This window comes from Balaenoptera acutorostrata, chromosome 12 (assembly GCF_949987535.1).
Source record: "Balaenoptera acutorostrata chromosome 12, mBalAcu1.1, whole genome shotgun sequence".
Lineage (NCBI taxonomy): Eukaryota > Metazoa > Chordata > Mammalia > Artiodactyla > Balaenopteridae > Balaenoptera > Balaenoptera acutorostrata.
Genome location: NC_080075.1, coordinates 10,641,780 through 10,663,961, shown reverse-complemented (window position 1 = coordinate 10,663,961; position 22,182 = coordinate 10,641,780). Strand labels below are relative to the sequence as shown.

The window sequence follows — 22,182 nt, the reverse complement described above, 5'->3', positions numbered from 1 at the left end:
AGAGAGGGGATTTGTGAGGACTGAGAGGTTGATTTATAGACCCTAATTAGGGGTTCAAGGAAGAATAACTTATTAAATCAGGGCAAAAAGTCCACTCTCCTTTTTTTTTTGTTTTAATAAATTTATTTTTGGCTGCGTTGGGTCTTCGTTGCTGTGCGCGTGGGCTTTCTCTAGTTGCGGCGAGGGGGGCTACTCTTTGTTGTGGTGCACGGGCTTCTCATTGTGGTGGCTTCTCTTGTTGAAGAGCATGGGCCCTAGAGTGCGTGGGCTTCAGTAGTTGTGGCATGCGGGCTCAGTGGTTGTGGCTCACGGGCTCTAGAGCACAGGCTCTGTAGTTTTGGCGCATGGGCTTAGTTGCTCCGCGGCATGTGGGATCTTCCCAGACCAGGGCTAGAGCCCATGTCCCCTGCACTGGCAGGTGGATTCGTAACCACTGCACCACCAGGGAAGTCCCCATTCTCCTTTCTTGTTTTTTCAATCTATTTCACTTTTCTGCCAGCACTTCTGGTGGCACAGATGGCCAGGATGGTACAGCAAGTGCCCGGCAAGTAAGCCCTCTTTCTCCTAAGCCGAGGAGGTGTGGGAAGGGGGGGCTGCCTGGGAACCATGGCTGACACAGGAGTTTCTGTTCTCTTCTGTGCTCTGGAACCAAAAAGGGGAGGGTATGGACACATGAGAAAAGCGTGTCATCTCATTGGTGGCTGACATAACTAGAAATGGAACTGCTTCAGATGAACTTGAGGGGCGCTGCCTGCCCCTGATGTCTTTTCCTTTAGGCATTGGCCTGCTACAGTGCCTGACATTTCCCACTCTTAAATTCTGTCCTTTGGGACAGACCTTGAGCTAGAGGCCCTTGTTACAATGCACATTTGTTACCCGGGAGAGTTAATCAATAGCTTAACAGTGATGTCTCTTCCCCGACTCAGAGTGCTCTGGTATGCCATTTGACGCCAAGTGCAGTCAGCGGAGCCCTGGTCCCCAGCAGCCTGATAGGTTTCCCCATTACCCCTGACATTCCCTTTTGCTGCTCCTTTGTACTCAAACCCTTCTCCCATCCCAGCCCTTTGTGATCACTGCTCTATTCTGTGCTGTAGTTTTCCTTTTCCAGAATACCTTATAAACAGGATTATACAGTATGTAACCTTCTGAGAGTGGCTTCTTTCACTCAGCATAAAGTCCTTGAGATCCAGCCATGTTGTCATGTGTATCAGTAGTTCATTCCTTTTTATTCTGAGTCCAGCTCTCCTTTACGGAAGGTTGTCAGAAGGTGCTGTACAACACATCCACTTACATCCTATTTGCCAGAACACATGACCACACCTAGCTACCAGGAAATGTAGTCTTTATTCTTGTGCCTGGCTAAAATTCTAGTACCACAGAAAAATAATGGGAAATATCAGATTTTAAGAACAATATTGCTAAACTGTAGTTTATCCAGAGGAAAATCAGATAGCAAGAGCATCTCTCTAACTCACCTTAGCCTGAAGGAGATGGCTTACTCTAGTTTAAAGAGCTAAAGGAATTTTAAGAACTAATTAAAAGAAACAAAAATGTGAAAGACTGGCTGGTGCTTTTGAAAGGCAGAACTGAAGCACAGAGATTTCTGCAGGTCCAGCGTGTGCTCTGGCAGACAGAGCCTCCTTAACTAATGTGGGATGTTAGAGCACCACCATCTGACTTACCTGGGTAAGGAGTCCCACGGTAAAAACAGGAACCTGTTCACAATTAGGGTTCAGGCATATACAATCATTTAGGGTGGACTAAAAACCCACTGGTATCTATTTTGAAAAAAATATATTAAACAAACAAAGGTATAGAAGTAAATTACCAATCTGACCTGGAATCAGACCTAGGCATCAGAAGAAGCAATGCTTTTCAGGTATAGTGTAAAATTGTGCCTGAATATTTCTCTTCCACCTCATCTACCCAGCTTCTGATGATACACATGCACCCCAGGAAAAAAGAGGTGGTAGTAGAAAATAAAGAATATTACTGCTAAGTAGCCAAATCCCTTTGCTAGGGGATAAACCATCCTCTACCCCATAGACTGAGTGGTAAAACTGAAAACACTTCTCACTAAGGGCCCATGCTCTTCTGCTAAGACAACACCTCTTAAAAGGCCACCTGATATAAAAGAATGATGTTTTCTTTTGACAGAGAGTTTGGAGAGATGTAGATCTGGATACAGAGTACCAGGTAGTAGCAGCAAAGAGAAGAGACACTCAGAGAAATAAGGTTAAATGGTGTCCAAGAAGAGGGGTCTTAGAATTGCAAGAGGGGGCCTGAGAGGAGCAGGGGCTGCTGTTAGAAGCAACCTGCAGCAGTTCAGGAGACAGCAACACAGCTGAGCAAAACAACGAGACACAGCAAAACTGTCTGCTGAAATAGGGACACTGCAAGGCCACACTCCACCCCCGCCCCACCTGTCTCATAGAGAAACACCCGGGCTTCCCTGGTGGCGCAGTGGTTGAGAATCTGCCTGCTAATGCAGGGGACACGGGTTCGAGCCCTGGTCTGGGAAGATCCCACATGCCACGGAGCAGCTGGGCCCGTGAGCCACAATTGCTGAGCCTGCGCGTCTGGAGCCTGTGCCCCGTGACGGGAGGGGCCGCGATAGAGAAAGGCCCGCGCACCGCGATGAAGAGCGGTCCCCGCACCGCGATGAAGAGTGGCCCCCGCTTGCCGCAACTGGAGAAAGCCCTCGCACGAACCGAAGACCCAACACAGCCAAAAATAAATAAATAAATAAATAAATAAATAAATAAGAGAAACACCCATGAAAGGGGAAGGCTAAAATCCTATGTGGCAGATTTTTTTTTAAACAACCATCGTTTCTTTGACACGCCTCCCTTTGAGAGGTGGGCTGTAATGCCCTACCCTTGAATCTGGGCAAGCTTGTGACTGCTTCAGCCAACAGTGTAAAGCAGAAGTGACCATTGATTTTCGAGGCTAGGTCATAAAAGGCCATGCAGCTTCTGTCTCATTCACTGGGACTCTCTCTCTTGGAGCCCTGAGTTGCCATGTAAGAAGTCTGACCACCCTGAGACCACCACGCTGTGAGGAGGTCCGAGTACAAAGAGCGGCTACGTGTAGGGACTTTGGTCCACAGTCCTGGGGAGCCCAGCCACGGATGCCAGTCCATGTACCAGACACACAAGTGATGAAGACACTTGAGTCCTCCCAATGGAGTCAGTGTGAAGCAGTGATAAGCCACCCTTGCTGTGCCCTGTCCACGTCCCTGACCCACAGAAGTTATTGGCATAACAAACGTTGTTTTAAGCCACTGAGTTTGAAGTGATTTGTTACACAGCAGCAGATAGCCATAACATCTTGCAATTTGGCAGAGCCCCCAGCTGGCAGGCCTTGTTTTATTCTAAACAAGGTTGTTTCTTGGCTGTTCAGCATCCATATGCCCTTCCTAACTCTTCTAAGAAAACTGGCTAAAATTCTCTTAATCTTTCCAGCAACATGGCAGATTGGGTTCCCTGAACAACCCTAATTGAAAAAAACTTAAAAACTAAAAATGCTGAAAACTTATAAATCATCTCTCTAAACACACAGGCATGAAAGTAAGGAATTTGCAAAGTTAAAAAAAATGAACGAAAACAAAAAGATACACGCACCCCAATGTTCACAGCAGCATTATTTACAATAGCCAAGATATGGAAGCAACCTGTGTCCAGTAACAGATGAATAAGATGTGGTAAAAAATATTCCAGCAAAAAATGGGGGTAGGTTGGGCTGGGTCTCCTTCAATGGGCATCTGCTGCCAAGGAGGACAGTGGACTTGTGTGTGTACACACACACACACACACACACAATGGAATACTACTCAGCCATAAAAAAGAATGAGATTTTGCCACCTGCAACAACATGGATGGACTTAGAGGGTATTATGCTTAGTGAAGTAAGTCAGACAGAGAAAGACAAACACTTTACGATATCACTTATATGCAGAATCTAAAAACTACAACAAACTAGTGAATATAACAAAACAGAAACAGACTCACAGATATAGAGAACAAACTAGTGGTTACCAGTGGGGAGAGGGAAGTGGAGAGGGGCAAGATAGGGATCGGGGATTAAGAGGTACAAACTACTATGTAAAAAATAAATAAGCAACAAGGATATATCGTACAGCACAGGGAATATAGCCAATATTTTATAATAACTATAAATGGAGTATAATCTTTTAAAATTGTGAATCACTATGTTGTACACCTGAGACTAATATAATATTGTAAATCAACTATACCTCAATTTTAAAAAATAAGGAAGTGCAAGCTAGAGCCCTGAGAGGTGAGTGAGCAGCAAACCCAACTCTTACCCTGCTAAACCCTGGAGAACTTAAGCTCCCACTCTGACAGCAACCTGGGGAGTTAAGGTAGCAATGAAACCCTAAGGCCTGCCCAAGGGTGGGGAACTCTAAGAAACTCACCTAGGACCCCCAAATTTCCACTCTCAGCATAAGGCTAAACGAATAATAAAAACCACCCACAGAAGGGAACAGCAAGAAAATATGTCTTGGACAGCGTAACTTTTCCAAGTCCTAATCTTCTTGGAAGGTCCAAACCCCTTACTATAGCACAAAATCGTCCTCCACCTGGCTCCAAGTTATGGTTATCAGCCCCTAAACCTTATCCACCAGCCACTCATCTTGCTACTAATTCTTTGCACTTTGATCCTCTAGCCTATACCTTTGCAGATGCTATTCTCTCTGCATTTTTTCGAATTACTCTTCTTCAAGTATACCAGTTATAGGAAGCTTTTTCCAACTTTCTCGGCCATAGTTAATTGCTTCCTCAGTTGTACTCCCAAGAGTGTCTCCCAATAGTGACATAATTGTAGAACACACTGCTTTGTGTTGTAACAATTTCACATTCTGATTTGTCCACTGGAACACTAGTTCCTCTGGGGCAGTAACTGTGTCTTATTTGTATTTGTAACAATGCCTTGCCTATGGCAGGCAATTTAGGTTTTCTGAGTGCAAGTGTAGACTTGTTCCTGACTGTAGAATTTCATCACATTCTTTGTATAATCTCAAGTCTTCCCTGAAGCTATAGAGCAGTGATTCTTAGCTTTAGCTGCACATTAGGATCACCTGCAGATCTTTTCAAACTCTCACTCCTCAAAGTGGGCCCCAGGAATGAATATATCAAAGCTCTTCTGTGATTCCGGCGTGCAGCCAAGGTTGAGAAGCCCTGCGAGACTCCAACGAGGGTCCTTCCAGTAGCACCAAGGAAGACAGGCTGTGGTGCGCTCAAAATGTCGTGAGTCGGGCTACCTGCCCTATTCCCGGGCTCTTCTCTTTTCTGCACAAAAATGGCACGTACCCAGCCCCATCCTCAGAACCAAACTCTGCGTCACTCCTGCCCAAATTTTACAACCAAATTCCTTAAAGTGAACAAGCTGAAGCAGAAACAAGCCCCTTCCGAGGGCCAGAAGACTCGAAGTCGTTCCCAGTAGGGACGGGACCCCAAAGCTAAAAGAGACACATTTCCTTAGGACGGCCCTCCCATCGGAGGACTGGAGGGACGTGACATCACACATAGACAGTACTTCCAGGCTGACCACAAGCCTCCCTAGCATCCACGACGGTTCCCTCTCCGCGCTCAGGTTGCCGCACTGCCGCGTGCGATCCGGTTCGGCACCGCCCACCCCTTCATTAGAAAGGTACGCTTGCGCAGATCGCTAGACATCATATTAAAGCTCGCCAGCCGCTGAGACTTCTGGGAAATGGAGTCTGCGAAGGCCGAGCATTGGTGGGGAGCGCGGACGTCAGAACCCTCTGCGCCGGCGCAGTGCTTTCCCGACCTGAAAAGGCGCCGTCTTCCTGGGTCGCGAGCAGTCTGTGCCGGAGGTGAGGGCTGTGGGTGTGTGTCTTGGCGGAGCTGAGTGAGCGCAGCGGCCGAGAGAAGGGGACACTGAGAACTTGGGGGAGGTGCTGTGGGAGTAGAACAGGTGACGCGGGCGGAGCCAACCTGCAGAACGTCTGAGTGTGTGCGTGTGTGCGTGAGTGTGTGCGTGTGTGTGTGTGTGTGTGTCGACGTCCCGGCTCGGACAGGTGCGGACGGAAAGTTGTCCCCCCAGCCCCCGTGTGTGCATGTGTTCCGTGGGAAGTTTGGAGGCTTCCTCCGCTCCTCCCGTACCTTCTTCCCGTAATAGGTGCTTAATAAACGTGGGTGGAATTGACACTCAATCTAGGGTGCCGCCCACTCCAGTCCGTCCGTCTTTCCCAGAAATCGCATCAGATTGTCTCATTTAGCTCCCTACCATAGGCCTCCGCACTAGATCAGGGGACCTTCATGGAGGAGGTAGAATTTGATGTGAAAAAAAAATAGGAAAGAAATAGCGATGCATTAGGCAGGTTTGAGAAGGAAATGCTATGTATAAGAGTGAAGTATCGAGGAATAGTGCGACACAAGGGTGGGGAAAAGCACAACGGGGTCAGAGCATAGAGGATCAGGACAAGACACGGCCAGCGGGGTGGATTGTATGGGACGGATCAGGGACTGACAGGACTAAAACTGTTTTGGTACAGTTATTCATTCTAGAGGTTCCATCCAGGACTAGAGAAGGGAAGGGACTCGTGCAGGGAAGCAGTTAGGAATGCTTGGTAGTGGTGGTAGTCCTGAAGCAAGCTGTTGTGGACCTGAATCATGGTGGTGTCAGTGGTGGGGAAGGATACAAATGACATTGCAAAAGAAGACTCGGAAGGATCTGGTGACTAACTAGATTTGGGAGGAAAGAGAGCTAGGTAAGAGTTTGAATTTGGGGCACCTGGGAGAATAATAGAGCATCTGCTAGAAATGTAAGGACAAGGAGAGGAGCTCATGTGGGGAATTGCATAGGGGAAGGTGGTTTTAAGATGCCAGCAAAATGCCTAATTCACAATTCTTAGTCATTTGGAAATGCAGGATGAGTTTGGAAGAGGGATTGGGACTAGACTCGATAAGCATTTCTGTAAAGGTGGGAATGGAGCACCAGGTGTGGATGGACTTTCTGCAGGATAGCGAGAAGAACACTGTCCACAGTCTGAGCCTTGGGCAGCATCAGAAACTTGTCCAAAGAGTCAAAAAGCTGCAGAGAAATAAGGAGAAAAGAACTATCGGAATTAGAGCTCAGAAATGCATTGGCAGTTTTCAAGCATGCGGTTTCAGGTGTGTGGGGGTGGCAGGAGCAGAAAAATGGCTTTGAGAAGAGTAGGTGGTGATGATGTGAAGTCAGTAGGTATGTAGAAGAAGTTTGATCATGAAAGGAAAATCTAAATGAGAACTGTTTTGCCAGAGGGAGGCCGTGGGCTTCAGTGAAGATAATTTCACATCGAGGAGGATTATATCTGTTTGAAGATATGTGAAGAAGCTACTGAAGCGATGGGAGATGCTGGAGAAAGGAAGAGTGGGTCATGCAGGAAGCAGATTCTGAGAGGAAACAATGGTGGAAAAGAAAGTAGGACACAGATGTAGGACACTAAGGTAAAGTCCTGGAAAAGAGACGTTTCCATTTTGCTGGCCTCACACCCAGGCTGCCTAGCACATAACAGGTACTTGGAAATATTGGTTGAATGGGTTGGTGTTGGGTAGTAGAAAGGAAAGAAGCTTTCATTTATTGAACAGACTGTAAGATAAATGCTTTACATTAATTGTCTCATTTACTATTATAACTGCCCTGTGAAATAGGTATTAAAAAACAGGGGATGGGGGGGGCGGTCAACCGTTAGCTTAAGTAACTCGCCCAAGTCTTCACAGTCAGTAATCCAGGCCTGTGGAATGCTTTCTACCACAGTCCTGCCTCGCTCAGAACTCACTCTTGGCGAAGCTTCAGTGTAGTGAAAGACAGTGTTCTGCTGAAATTGAAGGGTAGCCATGGAGGTTTGGAATAGCTGTGTAGCTAAGATGGGAACAGTAAAAGCTTTCTAGGCGAGCACTCTTTGAAGGTATAGAATAAGAATTTGAAGAGCATTTTCTCCAGAAATACTCTGAGATCCAGAAATAGGGAAAGGAAAAACAGAGGTGACCCTTTGCTGGCAGTGATTCCATGTGAATTTGGTGGATTTGAGGAGTCCTGAGTACCGTTGAGAGCTTACCGAAGTGACTGCTGGTGGAGTCTAGACCTGATGGGGAGTGAAGTTGGCCTGGCAGGGAGCCCACGGACGATGAGCGCCTTGGGACTATTAGCTGGTCGTTTAATGGCTGGGGAGCTTTTATGCTCACCTCCGTTTGTAATTTGGTTAATGCTCAGTGTATTAAAGTTATAATCTAATAAATGAAACTTTGAAAATTGTCTTTAAGCATTTAAACATTGAGCAGTTTCAACCACAATTTCAGATGTAGTTCAACTGATTTGTTCAAAGAGTTCTAATGCTTTAGACAACATATACAAATACTTTGATCCCGATATTGTGGCTACACTTACACTTAAACCTACTCTAAAACAGCAGCAACACAGTGTAATTAATATTTTCATTATTTCTATCTCCCTAGGACTCCTCATACTTACTTAGCATATTATTCTAAATGCCTTACACGTATTATCCCATTTAAGCATCACAATAACTTTATGAGATATGTACTTTCACTATCCCAATTTTACAGATGGGCAAACTGAGAGGTTAAGAAACTTACCTAAGGTCACACAGGTAGGAAGAGGCAGAGCTGGACTTTGATTTCAAGCGGTCTGCCAGAGCCTTTACTCCTATACTCTCCTGTATCTCTAAATGCTAATTTTGACATCTCCATAGGACCCAACGGTAATATTTTGAGACCCTCCTGGGGATGGAGGAATCTTGACAGACCAACAAGTATAAGAATACATATTGCCGCAGACAACACAAGTTGGAGGCTCTGGTTGCCAACTGATGTATATTTGTTTCCATTTGTACAGGTATCCTCTTGGCCTCCTAGCAAGATTCAAACCCCAATCCCTCCTCAGGTTGAGATTCTTTTTTATAGTTACACCAAACTTGTTTTTCCAGTAAGTTTTGTTTTTAAGTTTTTGCCTTTCACATAGGTTTTAGTTTTTGCAAACTGGTGTTCACCCTCAAGGCAATATTCTTTTAAAGTTTGCTTGGCCGGTGTTAACCCGTTGTCTAGTAAGTATATATTGATCTAGTCTTTTGGCATTTTTGAAAACGTAACTTACCTTATTAGTATCTTATAATTAATAAGACCAGCTGGAGGGCTCATCTCCTAAGGGAAGAAGGATTAAGTCTGCAGTTACTTTGCCTCTTTAGAATCTGAGGTTGGTTCATTGTGAGGAGCCCATGTTCTTTCTACCTGGTCCCATTGCTGGTTAGTCCTTCCTGTTTTGGGTACGGAATTCCTATTTCTGGGGTTACTTTGCTTATCCCCTTTTCCTAGGTTTCTTTTTTCATGCTTATATGAATGAATACAACTATATATCTCAAGGATACGTCTATACTTTATGAATAGTCATACAAATAATAGAAAAAAGCAAAGGACTATTATATATAACTAAAGGCTTGAACATTGCCTTCTTTGTATTATAACCATTTTTAAAATACTTTATATTAACTTTTCTATTTTGAATGAAACTCACAGTTTTTCAAAATTCAAGTAATAATTTTTACAACTTGGTCAGTGGGAGCCAGAGTCATCTGATTTTTTTCCTATCCAAAGATGTGGGAACAGCTCAAATTCTAAATGCCCAAAACTGTACTTCTTAGCTTTCCCTCCAAAACTACTTTTCTGTCGCTCATCTCTATGAATGCTGCCATTATTCACACGTTACTCAGATCTGTGACCTGGAGTCATCCTTGCCTCTCCCATCACCTTCAGCCTCCGCTTCCAATCAATGGTCTGTTCTTAATATCAACAGTAATTCCCCTTCTCTCTATGTCTACTGTTCAGTTCTTCATCATTTCTTGCTTAGTTAATTGTAATAGTCTCCTCACCGGTCTACTCACCTCCTCTGCTCCCATTCTGCCACAGCTACCCAGAGTGGTGTGGCCGCCTGTGTCGGGGGGGGCCCAAGATCACCCCTCGTTCAGGCATTTGTTAGAAGGACTCAGGACTCAGCCCATATTTGTACTCATGGCTAAGGTGATGACAGTGATCTCGCAAGGATACACAGCCAGGTCGTAAGGGGGACAGATAGGCAGAGTCTGGAGGAACCATGGGAAGTCTTCCTCATGCTCTCTCCCTCCCATGAGGGGTCACACAGAGCACTTCCTCCTCCGACAATGAAAATGCAGCAACATGTGTGTGATGTGTCAGCCCAAATAAATTCTTTAGACTCAGAGCCCAAGCTTTTTAGTGAGGGCTAGTCACGTAGGCACCTCCTGCCTAACATATACCAAAATTCCAGGCCCTCTAGCAGGACAGCAGGTGTTCAGCAGAAACCATATTGTTTGCACAAATAGTTTAGGCATAATGGCCCACCCTACCTCTTAGGAAACCCTCTTAAAATTGAAGTTCCCAGACCCCAGCCAAGGGCCAACCTTGCAAGTAGATGTTCCCAAGGATGGCAGTCTCAGGTCTGCTATAACTTTCTGCACACCTCCTTTCCTTCCTTCCTGTTCACCAAAGTAAACACATAACTCTTGTTAAAAAAAAAAAAAATCAGAATACAAGGAATTGTAAGAAATAAAATAAAAATCACTTGTAATGCCACCACTCAAATTCCATTTACATTTTAATATATATTCTTCCAGTCTTTTTTCTGTACGTGTGTGCATGCTCAATTATGTAATTTTAAAAGTGTGCATTCTTCACTTAATATTGTATGAATTTCTTTGGGTTTTTTCCCTTTAGATTTTTTTTAAACAAAACATTGCAAAGTTGAAGTCTCCTAGGTATCCCTCCCCAATCCTATTTCCCTTCTTTCCCAGAGACACTCACAATCTGTTGCTTATTGTCCCATATAGATTTTTGTAGATACCATTTACCTGTTTTAAAATTTTATATAACTATTACATAGTAAGTCATTCTATAACTTTATTTTTGCTCAGTAATTATATTTCTGAAATTTATATTACTAACATGAGGTCCTAGCTCATTCATCTTAATCAATGTATAATATTCACACACACATACACATATAAAATCACAGTTTATCCTATTGGCGCACGGGCTTAGTTGCTCTGCGGCATGTGGGACCTTCCCGAACCAGGGCTCGAACCCGTGTCCCCTGCATTAGCAGAGGGATTCTTAACCACTGTGCCACCAGGGAAGCCCTCAAATCTCCTATTTTAGAAACTTTGGCTATTTCAAATTTTTGCTGTACTGTAAGGATTAAATGAGATGACACATGTAGAGTGCTTAGGACGTTGCCTCACATGGCACTCAGTAAAGGTTAGTGTTAGTGATGATTAATAAAAAGCTTTGCATGTGTTCTTACTTATTTCCTTAGGAAAAACTCCGAGGAGAAAATTGCTGGGTCAAAGATATGTTATTTTAAGGCCCTTGATACAAATTGCAAAGATCTTTCTAAAACACAAATCTGGTGATGACCCTTCCATGCTTAAATCCTTCTGTGATCCCCATGCCAGTGGGAGTAGGACCACCCAGAGCTCTCCTTGATCTAGCTGGTCTCTGCCTGCTTCTCCAACCCCATCTTCCCCCGCAGCACTGCCCCAACCTAGACATTGCCATTCTAAACTCATTACAGTTGTTAATCCTTTCCCTGTAAAGACCTGCCTCCTTGTTTTTGGAAAACTTGATTTTTTTTGTGCCTAGAATGTTCTAATGCCTCCCCCAAATCAAAACGTATCTTAGGTCCCACTTCTGCCAAGAAACCGGCAGTGTTCCTCCCTGCCTCCCGTCTGGGTTAGGCGAGCCTCTGATGTGCTGTCTCATAGTTACCTGTGTACATCCCTTTAGAGCATCTATTCATCTTGTAGTGAAATATTAACTTGATTACTTGTTTGTCCTGCGTAGTAGTCCATAAGCTTTTGGAAGACAAGGACAGTGTCATACTTCTTTTGCTTTGGTATAAATAGTTGGTGCTGAATAAATGTTGGTTGGATAGATGGATGAACGAATAACAAGGATCAATGAATACATTCCCTTGGCTGCAGGACAGTAATCATTGAGCCACATACACACCCTTTCCTTCTTCTTCTCAGGACCACACTCCCCCCACACCCCACTCATGAATCCCCAAAATGCTTGATTTGGCCATGTCTTATTAGACTCTTGATTGTGACAAACTGAGATGTACTCAGTTAATGCAAGTAAAGTTTGGTGATAAAGATTCACACAAAGCCTAAGAGGGTTAGAGTCTTATGGAAATCTAAGAATAAATAAGGCTGGTCTGCATGCAAAGTGCGGTCTGGTGTGGTGCTAGGTGCATTAGGGCCTTTAAGGCCAGGAATTCTAGGGTCTTTGCTTCAGTGCTTCACCACCAACGTGCCCGCCTGTGTTTAGTCTGTTACAGCCTGTTCTCCACCTCGTGCCTCCCACATGCTCATGGGTTCTGCTTCCTGGTACCTTTGGCTGCTCTGACCCTCGTGGCTACTTCTGCCCCTCATGGTATCCTTGCAGCTCATCACCCACTCGTTGTCCTGACATTTCTTAGTTCACGATCCTGAGGATGGATGTCATCTTTTCAAGCCACACCATACATCAGTCCACTGGTCAGCCTGTGCATTGCCCACCTGTGGCCTAATCAGTATGGCTCCAGGAGTGAGACACAGGGTCACGTGGAACAAACAGTGGCTGCCCAAGGGCTGCTCCTTTAGCATCGGGTATTGCTGTGAATGGGGCATTTTTCCTTTGAAGAGGCTATGGGTATTTCCTTGACAGGACTTGTCCGTATAGCCATTCATAAAATTTCTTATGCTTTTTGTCTAGTAATCATTATGAGCAATGTTGAATGTGAATTTATAAAGATGGTATGAGCCTTGATATGTTCTTGACTGCCAGGAACAGAACTTTGCCTCTAAGATTATGGTAAAACAAGCACCACATTGTGTTCTGCATAGCAATATCCATGGCCTTTCGCTCTAATTCTGGGATGGGGTGGGCTTGCTCTTGGCCTTACTTTACTTTGCCTTCCCTTTTTGTAGGGTATTGAGAATGAAGGTGAGTACATAACTCACTGGTGTGTGGAGATTTCTTGCTTCATGGGTCACAAAACTACAAAACAAGACTGGTCTTATACCCTCTTTCTCATCCCATACCTCTGCCTCATTAGGACTCGGCACTTCTCTGCAAGGAGAGCACTCGGGAAGGAATGGCTGCTGTGTCTCCAACTGCCAGATTCCAGGTGAGGTGGACTTGTGTGTTTCTGAAATACTCTATCAGGCTCCAGAAGGTAACCACTTTTCTTTCTCTATCTTGGAGCTTCTTTGATCAAACCCAACCAAGTGGAGGAAGGACTCCTTAGGGAGTGTGTCCTTCCCATTTGATTTGTGATATCTTTCAGTGATGCTTCCTTGCCTTGAACGTGTGCCCACTAGCCTGTCACCAGGCACACAGCCCCTGTGGCCTTCACCCTGAGCAATTTTGCCTAAAAACCAATGGTACGGGTCTGATTGGAAGGTTTGGGGAACAGCGGGCTGTTCCTAGTTCTGACTTCCCTTTAGTACATCCACTATGTATGGACTGAAAGTAGGCCCCCATATCCCAGGGGGTGTTGGGTTAGGTGGAGAATGTGACACATACTGTAAAGCACCTCAGTGAGGTTGAAAGAGTCCTGAAGAGAGTTTTGTGTGGATAGAGACATGTGGTTTACCCCCTCCCTGCCCAAGGGCAGAGAGTCTTGAATTCCATGCTCTGGCTTAGAACTTCTCCAGACACTGTGGAGACTCATCTTGGTTTCAGGACTGGGGGTAAAGATGCAACCTTACAGAATCACAGAACAACAGATTGAAATGAGAGAGATCTTAAAGATGATCTAATCTACACCATTATTTGAAGGATTTGTTAAAACACACACAGACAATTGGTGAAATTTGACTAAGGTTGTAGATTAGATATATATAATATCACTGCTATCCTGATTTTTACAGTCATACTGTGATTATACAAGAGGATATCCTTGTTCTTACAAAATACACATTGAAACATTTATGAGTAAAGAGACATCATGTTTGCAAGTTACTCTAAAGAAGTTCAGGAAGAAGATAGGTGAATGTGCATGTGCTGAGAGACACAGAAAGATAAAGCCACTGTGGAAAATGTTAATTTGGGGAAGCTGGGTGAAGGGTACATGGGAATTCTTTGTTCTATTCTTGCACATTTTCTGTAAGTCTGAAAAAAGAGTCCCTGATATTCAGAGGCTCGGCTAGGAAGGAAGTGTGGGGTTGTGACCAAGAACTTCATGCCTCGGGGGATTATAGCACTTTCCCCAAATGCTTCAAAGCCCTACTTTGTCAGAACCATTTTCTTTCCACTCCCTCTGCATCCTCCAGGCTGTCATCATTATGACAGTTTTGTCTGGTCCATGTAAAGAGAAGGGTTATGAATAAGGAGAACGTCATTGTGTTTCCAGGACCCAGTGACATTTGAGGACGTGGCGGTGGTTTTCACAGATGAAGAGTGGAGGCGTCTGGTCCCTACTCAGAGGGACCTCTACAAGGAGGTGATGCTGGAGAACTATAAGAGCATTGTCTCGTTGGGTAAGGAGAGTTTCCCACCAGGAGTAGACTCTGTACTGTGTTGATGTGAGCTTGAGAGGCTAATAAATTGACACCTCTTCTCCTCCCACCCAAGTCAGAAGCCCTGAGAGACAAGATCGAAGAGCAGAGGGATGTGGCTTAGGTGTACAGCAAGAGTGGATTTCTTAATCCTGAACCCCAGCCTGGGACAGGCTTGCTCCCTGAGCTGTAAGCAGACTGGACAACCAAGGGGCCCTTGCTGAGAAGCCTGGCCCTGCAACACGGAGGGCCAGGTCCAGGGCCAGGAGGAGCAGGGCATGTGAGAGCCTGCTGCAGGGAGCTGCTCTCCAGAGGGTTGGGGCCAGCAGAAGAGGCCGAGTTACCTACGCCCAGGTCTTCCCCCAGCTCAGCAGTAACTCACTCAGCTCCATCCAGAGTACTAAGGGGGAGTGCAAGGGGCATTCTCGTTGAGGGAAGATTTTTCCTCAGAGAAGCAGAGGAGGGGGAAAGAAGTGTTTTGTTTTAAAAAAAAGGGCAGATGGACAACAGGGTCCTACTCTTTAGCACAGGGGACAATATTCAATGTCCTGGGATAAACCATAATGGAAAAGAATCTATTGATGAAAAAGAATATATGTATAGCTGAGTCACTTTGCTGTACAGCAGAAATTAACACAACATTGTAAATCAGCTATTCTTCAATTAAAAAAAAAAAAAGAGGGGGACTTCCCTAGCAGTCCAGTGGTTAAGACTCTGTGCTTCCACTGCAGGGAGCGTGGGTTTGATCCCTGGTCAGGAACTAAGGTCTTGCATGCCACACGCGCATGCCAAAAAAAAAAAGAGGGCATGTAGGGGTGAGATTATAAGGTTGTAGTTCAGAATAGGTCACTAGAAATGTGTTTGATTTTGAATATTTGTCTTAAGGACATCTTAGAGAGATGCCTGCAGAAGGCACTTTGCAATGATAGAGACTTGTGTGACAAAAGGAAAATTAAGAGCTACTGCTGATGTGAGGTATTCGTGAGAGTAAAGTTGGGCTCCTGTAAGGAGAACCTCTCAGGAGCTTCCAGAATAAGAGGCTGAGTGTGTACAGATTTAGAATAGACTTAAAATCAGCAGCAGGTGGCAGTAAAAGGAGTCACGTCGCAGATTTCATTCAAGGCAGGTCAAAAAAGCAAGCACAACACCCTGGATTAGCTTAAACAGGCCAAATCTGGAAATAGAAGAGAATGTTTAGGGAGCATTAAGGGAGACTGCTGAGCCTTTGTCACAGACTTTGGTGGGAAAAATAGAAATCTAAGGATAGAGACAGGAAGCCATGAGCAGGTGATGGATGTGGCCGTTCTCAGCAGAGAGTCAGCATACAACCAGATCGATGATCCTTGGGCCCAAGAAGAAAGTACCTCTCTTGCCCAAGTCAGGGGTCCCAATGCAGGGGAAGTTTAGACCTCAAGACTATTTCTAGGAGGGGATCTGTTTTTTAAATGTAACCAAAGATGGACAGATTCAGTTCTAGAAATTTGTCCTAAGGAAATAATAAGATTAGCAGCCTGTGGTGTACACAGATATTCATCATACCATTGTTTGTTTTAGCAAAACATTGAAAACAGTCTGGAATGTCTGTCAGCAAGAGATTAATTAAATAAATGATGTTATTCCATACAATGTAATACCATGTAGCCATTAAAATGGTGAGGTAGAGCTGTGCTAATTAAAATAATATTTTAAATTTATTAATATGTGAAAAAATCAAGTTTAAAATTTAGCATTATTTCATTATCCAGTTATTTGGGGTTTTTACTTGTTTGTTTTTTGTTTGTTTTTTTTTAATTGAGAGTCTTCTGCCCAAAATGATGTTTTACATGTAAAAGTGCCTGGAGTGACATATGTTATATATAGTGAATCGTGATGGATTTAGAAATTATCTACTTGTAGATGTCAAAATAAATCAGATAGGAATGATTTTAGTTGGGGTAGTCTTAGTTATTTTCCAAAATCACTCTCCAGTAGTTTTTTTTATTTTCAAAAATTGAGATATAATTGTCATTATCCAGTTTTTAACAAAATGTATCTATAGGTATCTTTCAGTATCAAAGTGAATAGAAAGAAAGAAATGAATACAAAGTACAAAAGGTGATTTTTCTTATTACTTGTACATGCCTCTAGATTTCCTGCAATGAACATGATCCACTTGTTTAAATAAAATCACAATAGTAAAGGGTAAATAAATGAACAGAAATGGGCACCTACATTATACACATTACACATTCTTTTTTTTTTTTTTTAATAAATGTATTTATTTTTGGCTGCGTTGGGTCTTCGTTGCTGTGTGCTGGCTTTCTCTAGTTGCAGCAAGCGGGGGCTACTCTTCGTTGCGGTGCGTGGGCTTCTCATTGCGGTGGCTTCTCTTTGTTGCGGAGCATGGGCTCTAGGTACACGGGCTTCAGCAGCTGTGGCTCGAAGGCTCTAGAGCGCAGGCTCAGTAGCTGTGGTGCACCGGCTTAGTTGCTCCGCGGCATGTGGGATCTTCCCGGACCAGGGCTCGAACCCGTGTCCCCTGCATTGGCAGGCGGATTCTTAACCACTGCACCACCAGGGAAGCCCCCACATTACACATTCTTATTCAAGGTGACCTTTCTTCATTCTCATCTTCTCTGAGTTAAGGACTCTTCCCCCCATCCTACCAGTGCTAAAGCTAGGATCATCCCATTCACTTCGTGGGGAAGAATAAACACATTAATTCAAATGGAGTCTATCAACTCTCTGACCAAATGCTATTTGTTCCTTTTTAGAACCTCAGTGTTGACTTCCATTCAGAGTTTCCTGAATTCCTTGCATGACTTCATACTCTGTATTCCTGGTGTGCACTTTCTGCCTTTTGCATTTGCTCTCTGCAAGACTTAGAGGTTGGGATTAGCTTTGGAATCATTGTGTATTTAATCACCCATGACCACCTGGCTTGTTTCTTTCTCCATGAGCAGGACTTCCAGTTCCTGGACCTGATGTGATTTTTCAGTTGAAGAGAGGGGATGAGCCTTGGATAGTGGAGCTTCATGGATCTGAGGGGAAAGAATGTGCAGAGAATGTCTCTCAAGGTAATTGAGTATGAACCGGGCAGGGCAGAGTTTTGTTTTGTGGTTGTTATTTAGGTGTATGTGGGAGGGAGTATTGGGTATCACCTTTTTCTCAAATTCAAATCTTCTGCTTTATTATTTATTCTCTGTCCCCCACCAGGGTTTTTTTTTTTTTCTTTTTCTCTACACCTTAAAGTTCTGTTCACTATTATTCACCAAATGTTTATTTTCTCAGACCTGTCACATTACCCATTCACGCTTTGATATTCCTATTCCTCACCATCCCCTCCACTTAGCCAGCTCTCCTAATTAACCTGGCCATGCTCCCAATGGAAATTCTCCTCTTTTCTGAGATTTCCACTATCAGTTCTATTCCCCGTTTCAGTCCCAAGTGTTGGTTTCTCCCTAGAGTGTAACAGTATTTCTGGGAGCAAGCAATGCGGTGACTGTACATGACTTTTCAGATTTATCATAGCATCTCTCCTCTCTGCTGTAACATTTCCTAGCCCAAGAAAACATGCATCTGTGTTTTCTGTCCATTCCAGACTGGGAGACTAAGCCTGAAATTCAAGGTGTTTCAGAAGAAGAAAAATCAGAAAGAACATTGAGGGAAAAGCTTGGAGTGAAAGGTCCTCCATCTCCTAAATTTGAAGTTCATGCAGTGGATGGTGGGTTGGGAACAGAGAAGGAAAGCCCTGCTGTGGAGGCCTGCAAGAAATCCCTTTCTCAGGAGGAAAGGTTACAGCATGGGGCAACCCCTCCCAAGAAAATTCTCACTAAAGAGAGAGACCAGGAATGCAGTGACTGTGGGAAGACCTTTTTTGACCACTCCTCCCTTATCCGCCATCAGAGGACTCACACTGGAGAGAAGCCCTATGACTGTCCTGAGTGCGGGAAAGCCTTCAGTCACAGGAGCAGTCTCAGTAGACATCTGATGTCGCACACTGGGGAGAGCCCCTACGAGTGCAATGCCTGTGGGAAAGCCTTTTTCGACCGTTCATCCCTAACTGTACATCAGCGAATTCATACTGGAGAGAAGCCCTTTAAATGCAACGAGTGTGGAAAAGCCTTCTTTGACCGCTCGTCCCTTACTCGACACCAGAGAATTCATACTGGAGAAAGTCCTTATGAATGTAATCAATGTGGGAAAGCCTTTAGCCAGAAAAGTATTCTTACTCGACATCAGCTAATCCATACGGGCAGGAAGCCGTATGAATGTAACGAGTGTGGGAAAGCCTTCTATGGTGTCTCATCACTGAATAGACATCAGAAAGCCCACGCTGGAGAGCCTCGCTATCAGTGCAGTGAGTGCGGGAAAGCTTTCTTTGACCGCTCCTCCCTTACTCAACATCAGAAGATTCACACTGGAGACAAGCCATATGAATGCAGCGAATGTGGGAAAGCCTTTAGCCAGAGGTGCCGGCTTACGCGACACCAGAGGGTTCATACAGGAGAGAAGCCCTTTGAATGCAGCGTGTGTGGGAAGGTTTTCAGTTCCAAATCATCAGTTATTCAACATCAAAGGCGTTATGCCAAACAGGGAATAGACTGAGTTGAGCAAAAGCTTTAGTTAAAGGACCTCCATGCAAACTCAAGATAGGTCTTCCCCATCTTAAACCCATCTCCCGGTCATTGCACCTATTCTGGCTACTACTCTCCTTACCTGCCTCTGTTACCACAGTGTTTGAAGGAACACTCTCTACCCACTGTGTTATAGAGCTGATGTGGGATGCCAGAAATTAGGATGTGACTCTTTAGAGTCAACATTTTGCAGAGGTTTGTCAGACGATAGGGACAAACGTTAGGATGCGATCCTCAGACACACCTCTCGTCCTGGGCCCCAGGTATCACTACACTTTAAATAACTGGAGGCCACAGCAGGAGGGGAAGGCACACTAATGTCAGAGCAATACTATTGTTTCCAGAACAGTCCTTTCTTTATAGCCGTTAGTCCCTCTCTCTTGGAGATTTTTTGGGCACTGACCTTGTTCTGTTGTGTCCCAGCTTCTAGATCTCTTAATACTACTACTAGTAGCTAGCACTTATTGAGCGCTTATTATGGGGCAAGCACTCAGCTGAGAGTTTTGCAAGGAGTAGATTATTTGCTCCTCTCACTAACCCTCTGAAGTAGGTACTGTTACTACCCACATATTACAGATGAGCAAACTGAAGTTTAGAGGGGTTAAATAACTTGCCCAATGTGACAGCTAGTAAAAGGTGAAGCCAGGTCTTGAATACAGATCTCCCTTCAAAGTCTGTTCTCTTTACCATAATGCTATAAGGTTTGTTTTATAATTTATGTACATGTATTATCTCCTCAACCAGATTGTAAGCACTCGGAGTTGTGACTTATATGTCTTTGTATCTCACACAGTGCCTTGCAAATAATAGGTGCTCAATAAATATTTATCTGAATTAATGACTCTTTGACTTACCAAGTTCTATTTAAAACACCTCTTAGATTCGCATCCTTTCTCTGAATTTCACAGTCTAGCCTGTACCTTTATCATCTCAGGCTCCCATTACTGCAGTAGACACTCCTTGATTCGAATTCTTTCCTCTTCATTATTGAGGAGGGGGATGTTAAGCTATGGGGCAATAAGTAAACCCCAAAAAAACAAAGATTCATTTCTCACATAAACTCAGATGTGAGTCTGTCTTCCTTCATCCTCATCATTTAGAACATGTTGCCTCAAAGGTCATTATGGAAGAGAAAGCTGGGGGTTATGCTGGGAGGATATTTTTAAGGGCCATCACTTCTGTTTATATCTCATAAACCAGAACCCAGCACCAAGAGACTAGGAAAGTCAACAGGCGCCTCAGCATTTGGTTAATATAAACAGCCTCTGTCACAAGTTACATTTTCCATATTACTGTTAGGCCAGTCTTTCCAAATGATCCCTTCCTGCCCATCATTGCCTTACTCAAGACCTAAAATAGCTCCCTGTTTAATGAAGACGTCTCTGAATATTTAAGGTCTGCCATGAGGTGATCCCACATTGCTAAACTTGAAATCTCGACTCCCAAAACCCTTCTATTCCCTGGGCCCAGTCCTATATTTTTACTTTATTGACAGGCTCCAGGCAACTTTGACTCTAGGCATCTGCATTCCCTTTCTGTTTGCTTAAGGTGAAACCCAGAAGAGGACTTGATTCTGAAAGGCTGTCTGGAACTTACCTCGCCCTGCATGAATCCCAGTGGACCAACATGCATTTCTCCCTGGGAGTAAAAGTCTGATTCAAGAAGCTGGAATTCCAAACAGACCCTTCCCTAATCTACTCACAACCCTATTGGTCCACCTTTCTTAAAGCAGATGAGCGGCAGGAAGACTTTTCACATGTGGACTTTCAAAGTAACTTGAGGAAGAACAGAGTGCAGAATCTACTGAAGTGGATAATATCATTATTTAATAATGTCAAGTACAAATAAAAGAAACTACTGACAAACTTTTGGCTGATGACTGTCTGTCTCTGAGAGTTCTGAATCTTTAATTTACTGCCTTGTTAAAAGTAAATTGAAGGTCAGGTATTCCCCTAAGATACTCTGCCATTGTCAGCAAGATGAGACTAGAATGGACTTTTGAGTAAAGTGGTAATCGAAACAGAGTGGGGACATAAAGTCAGCAGTTCTCCCTTTGTTCCCTTCTAAAATTTGGTGATCTGCAGAGCATTTTTAAAAGGTGGAGTACTGTTCCATCTCCTGCTAAAAATTCTAAGGAAAGGGCCATTTTACCTCTCAATAGGGTATGGAGTAGTGGAGGTCTTAAATTTTGAGGTTTTAGCTTCACTGAATGGCCATTAGTAGGGTGAAATCTTCGAATCAGAAATTGGACAAACTGGAACTATGCCAGCATTCTTTTTTTTAATCTATCTATTTTTTTTTTTTTTTTTTTTGGCTGCGGCACTCGGGATCTAGTTCCCTGACCAGGGATGGAACCTGGGCCCCTGCATTGGGAGCGCACAGTCTTACCCACTGGACCACCAGGGAAGTCCCTATGCCAACATTCTTAAGATACAAGGCAAAATACTTTAAAAGGGGTTTCAAAAAATGAAATAATCTCTCTGGTGTTTAAATAAGCCCTATCTAAGTTTAAGAGAATTGAACACTTACCACACAAATTAATAGAAGCACACCATGAATCAACGCTTTAAAGAAAAGGATAAGCAATGCTAGGGAAATTTGAGATGAAGACAATATGGTAAATAGAGAAAACCGGTGCACTGAAGCCTGGGACAGAGAATTGGTGGGACTACTAATCCCAGAAATTTATCTCACCCCCAAGCCTGTGCTTCTAAGAATAAATAACCCCCAAGTCTCACATAAATAAGACAGAGGTGAGGAGGAGCTGGGGAGCAAGGCTACTGGGTGCCGGTCAGTAGATAACTTTTTTTTTTTTTTTTTTTTTAATTTTGGCTGCGCCGGGTCTTCGTTGCAGCACGCGGGATCTTCGTTGCGACATGCGGACTCTTAGTTGCAGCATGCGTGTGGGATCTAGTTTCCCGACCAGGGATTGAACCCGGGCCCCCTGCATTGGGAGCGCAGAATCTT

At 44.1% G+C, this 22,182-nt stretch overlaps 1 protein-coding gene across 3 annotated transcripts; it reads left to right on the top strand.

The window, feature by feature from the left end:
- The first annotated feature begins 5,799 nt into the window (after positions 1-5,799).
- Positions 5,800-21,058, top strand: LOC102999631 (zinc finger protein 2). Of its 3 annotated transcripts, none has more exons than XM_007197362.2 (6): positions 5,806-5,860; positions 7,288-7,475; positions 13,156-13,227; positions 14,455-14,581; positions 17,542-17,655; positions 18,180-21,058. In XM_007197362.2, exons 3-6 carry the CDS (start codon positions 13,195-13,197, stop codon positions 19,184-19,186), a joined length of 1,281 nt encoding a protein of 426 aa, XP_007197424.1. In that variant the 5' UTR covers positions 5,806-5,860; positions 7,288-7,475; positions 13,156-13,194; the 3' UTR covers positions 19,187-21,058. The 3 variants fall into 3 exon arrangements, with proteins under 3 accessions (XP_007197425.1, XP_007197424.1, XP_057414795.1); XM_057558812.1 differs by having other exon boundaries at positions 7,288-7,543; XM_007197363.3 differs by lacking the exon at positions 7,288-7,475 and having other exon boundaries at positions 5,800-5,860.
- The last annotated feature ends 1,124 nt before the right edge of the window (positions 21,059-22,182 follow it).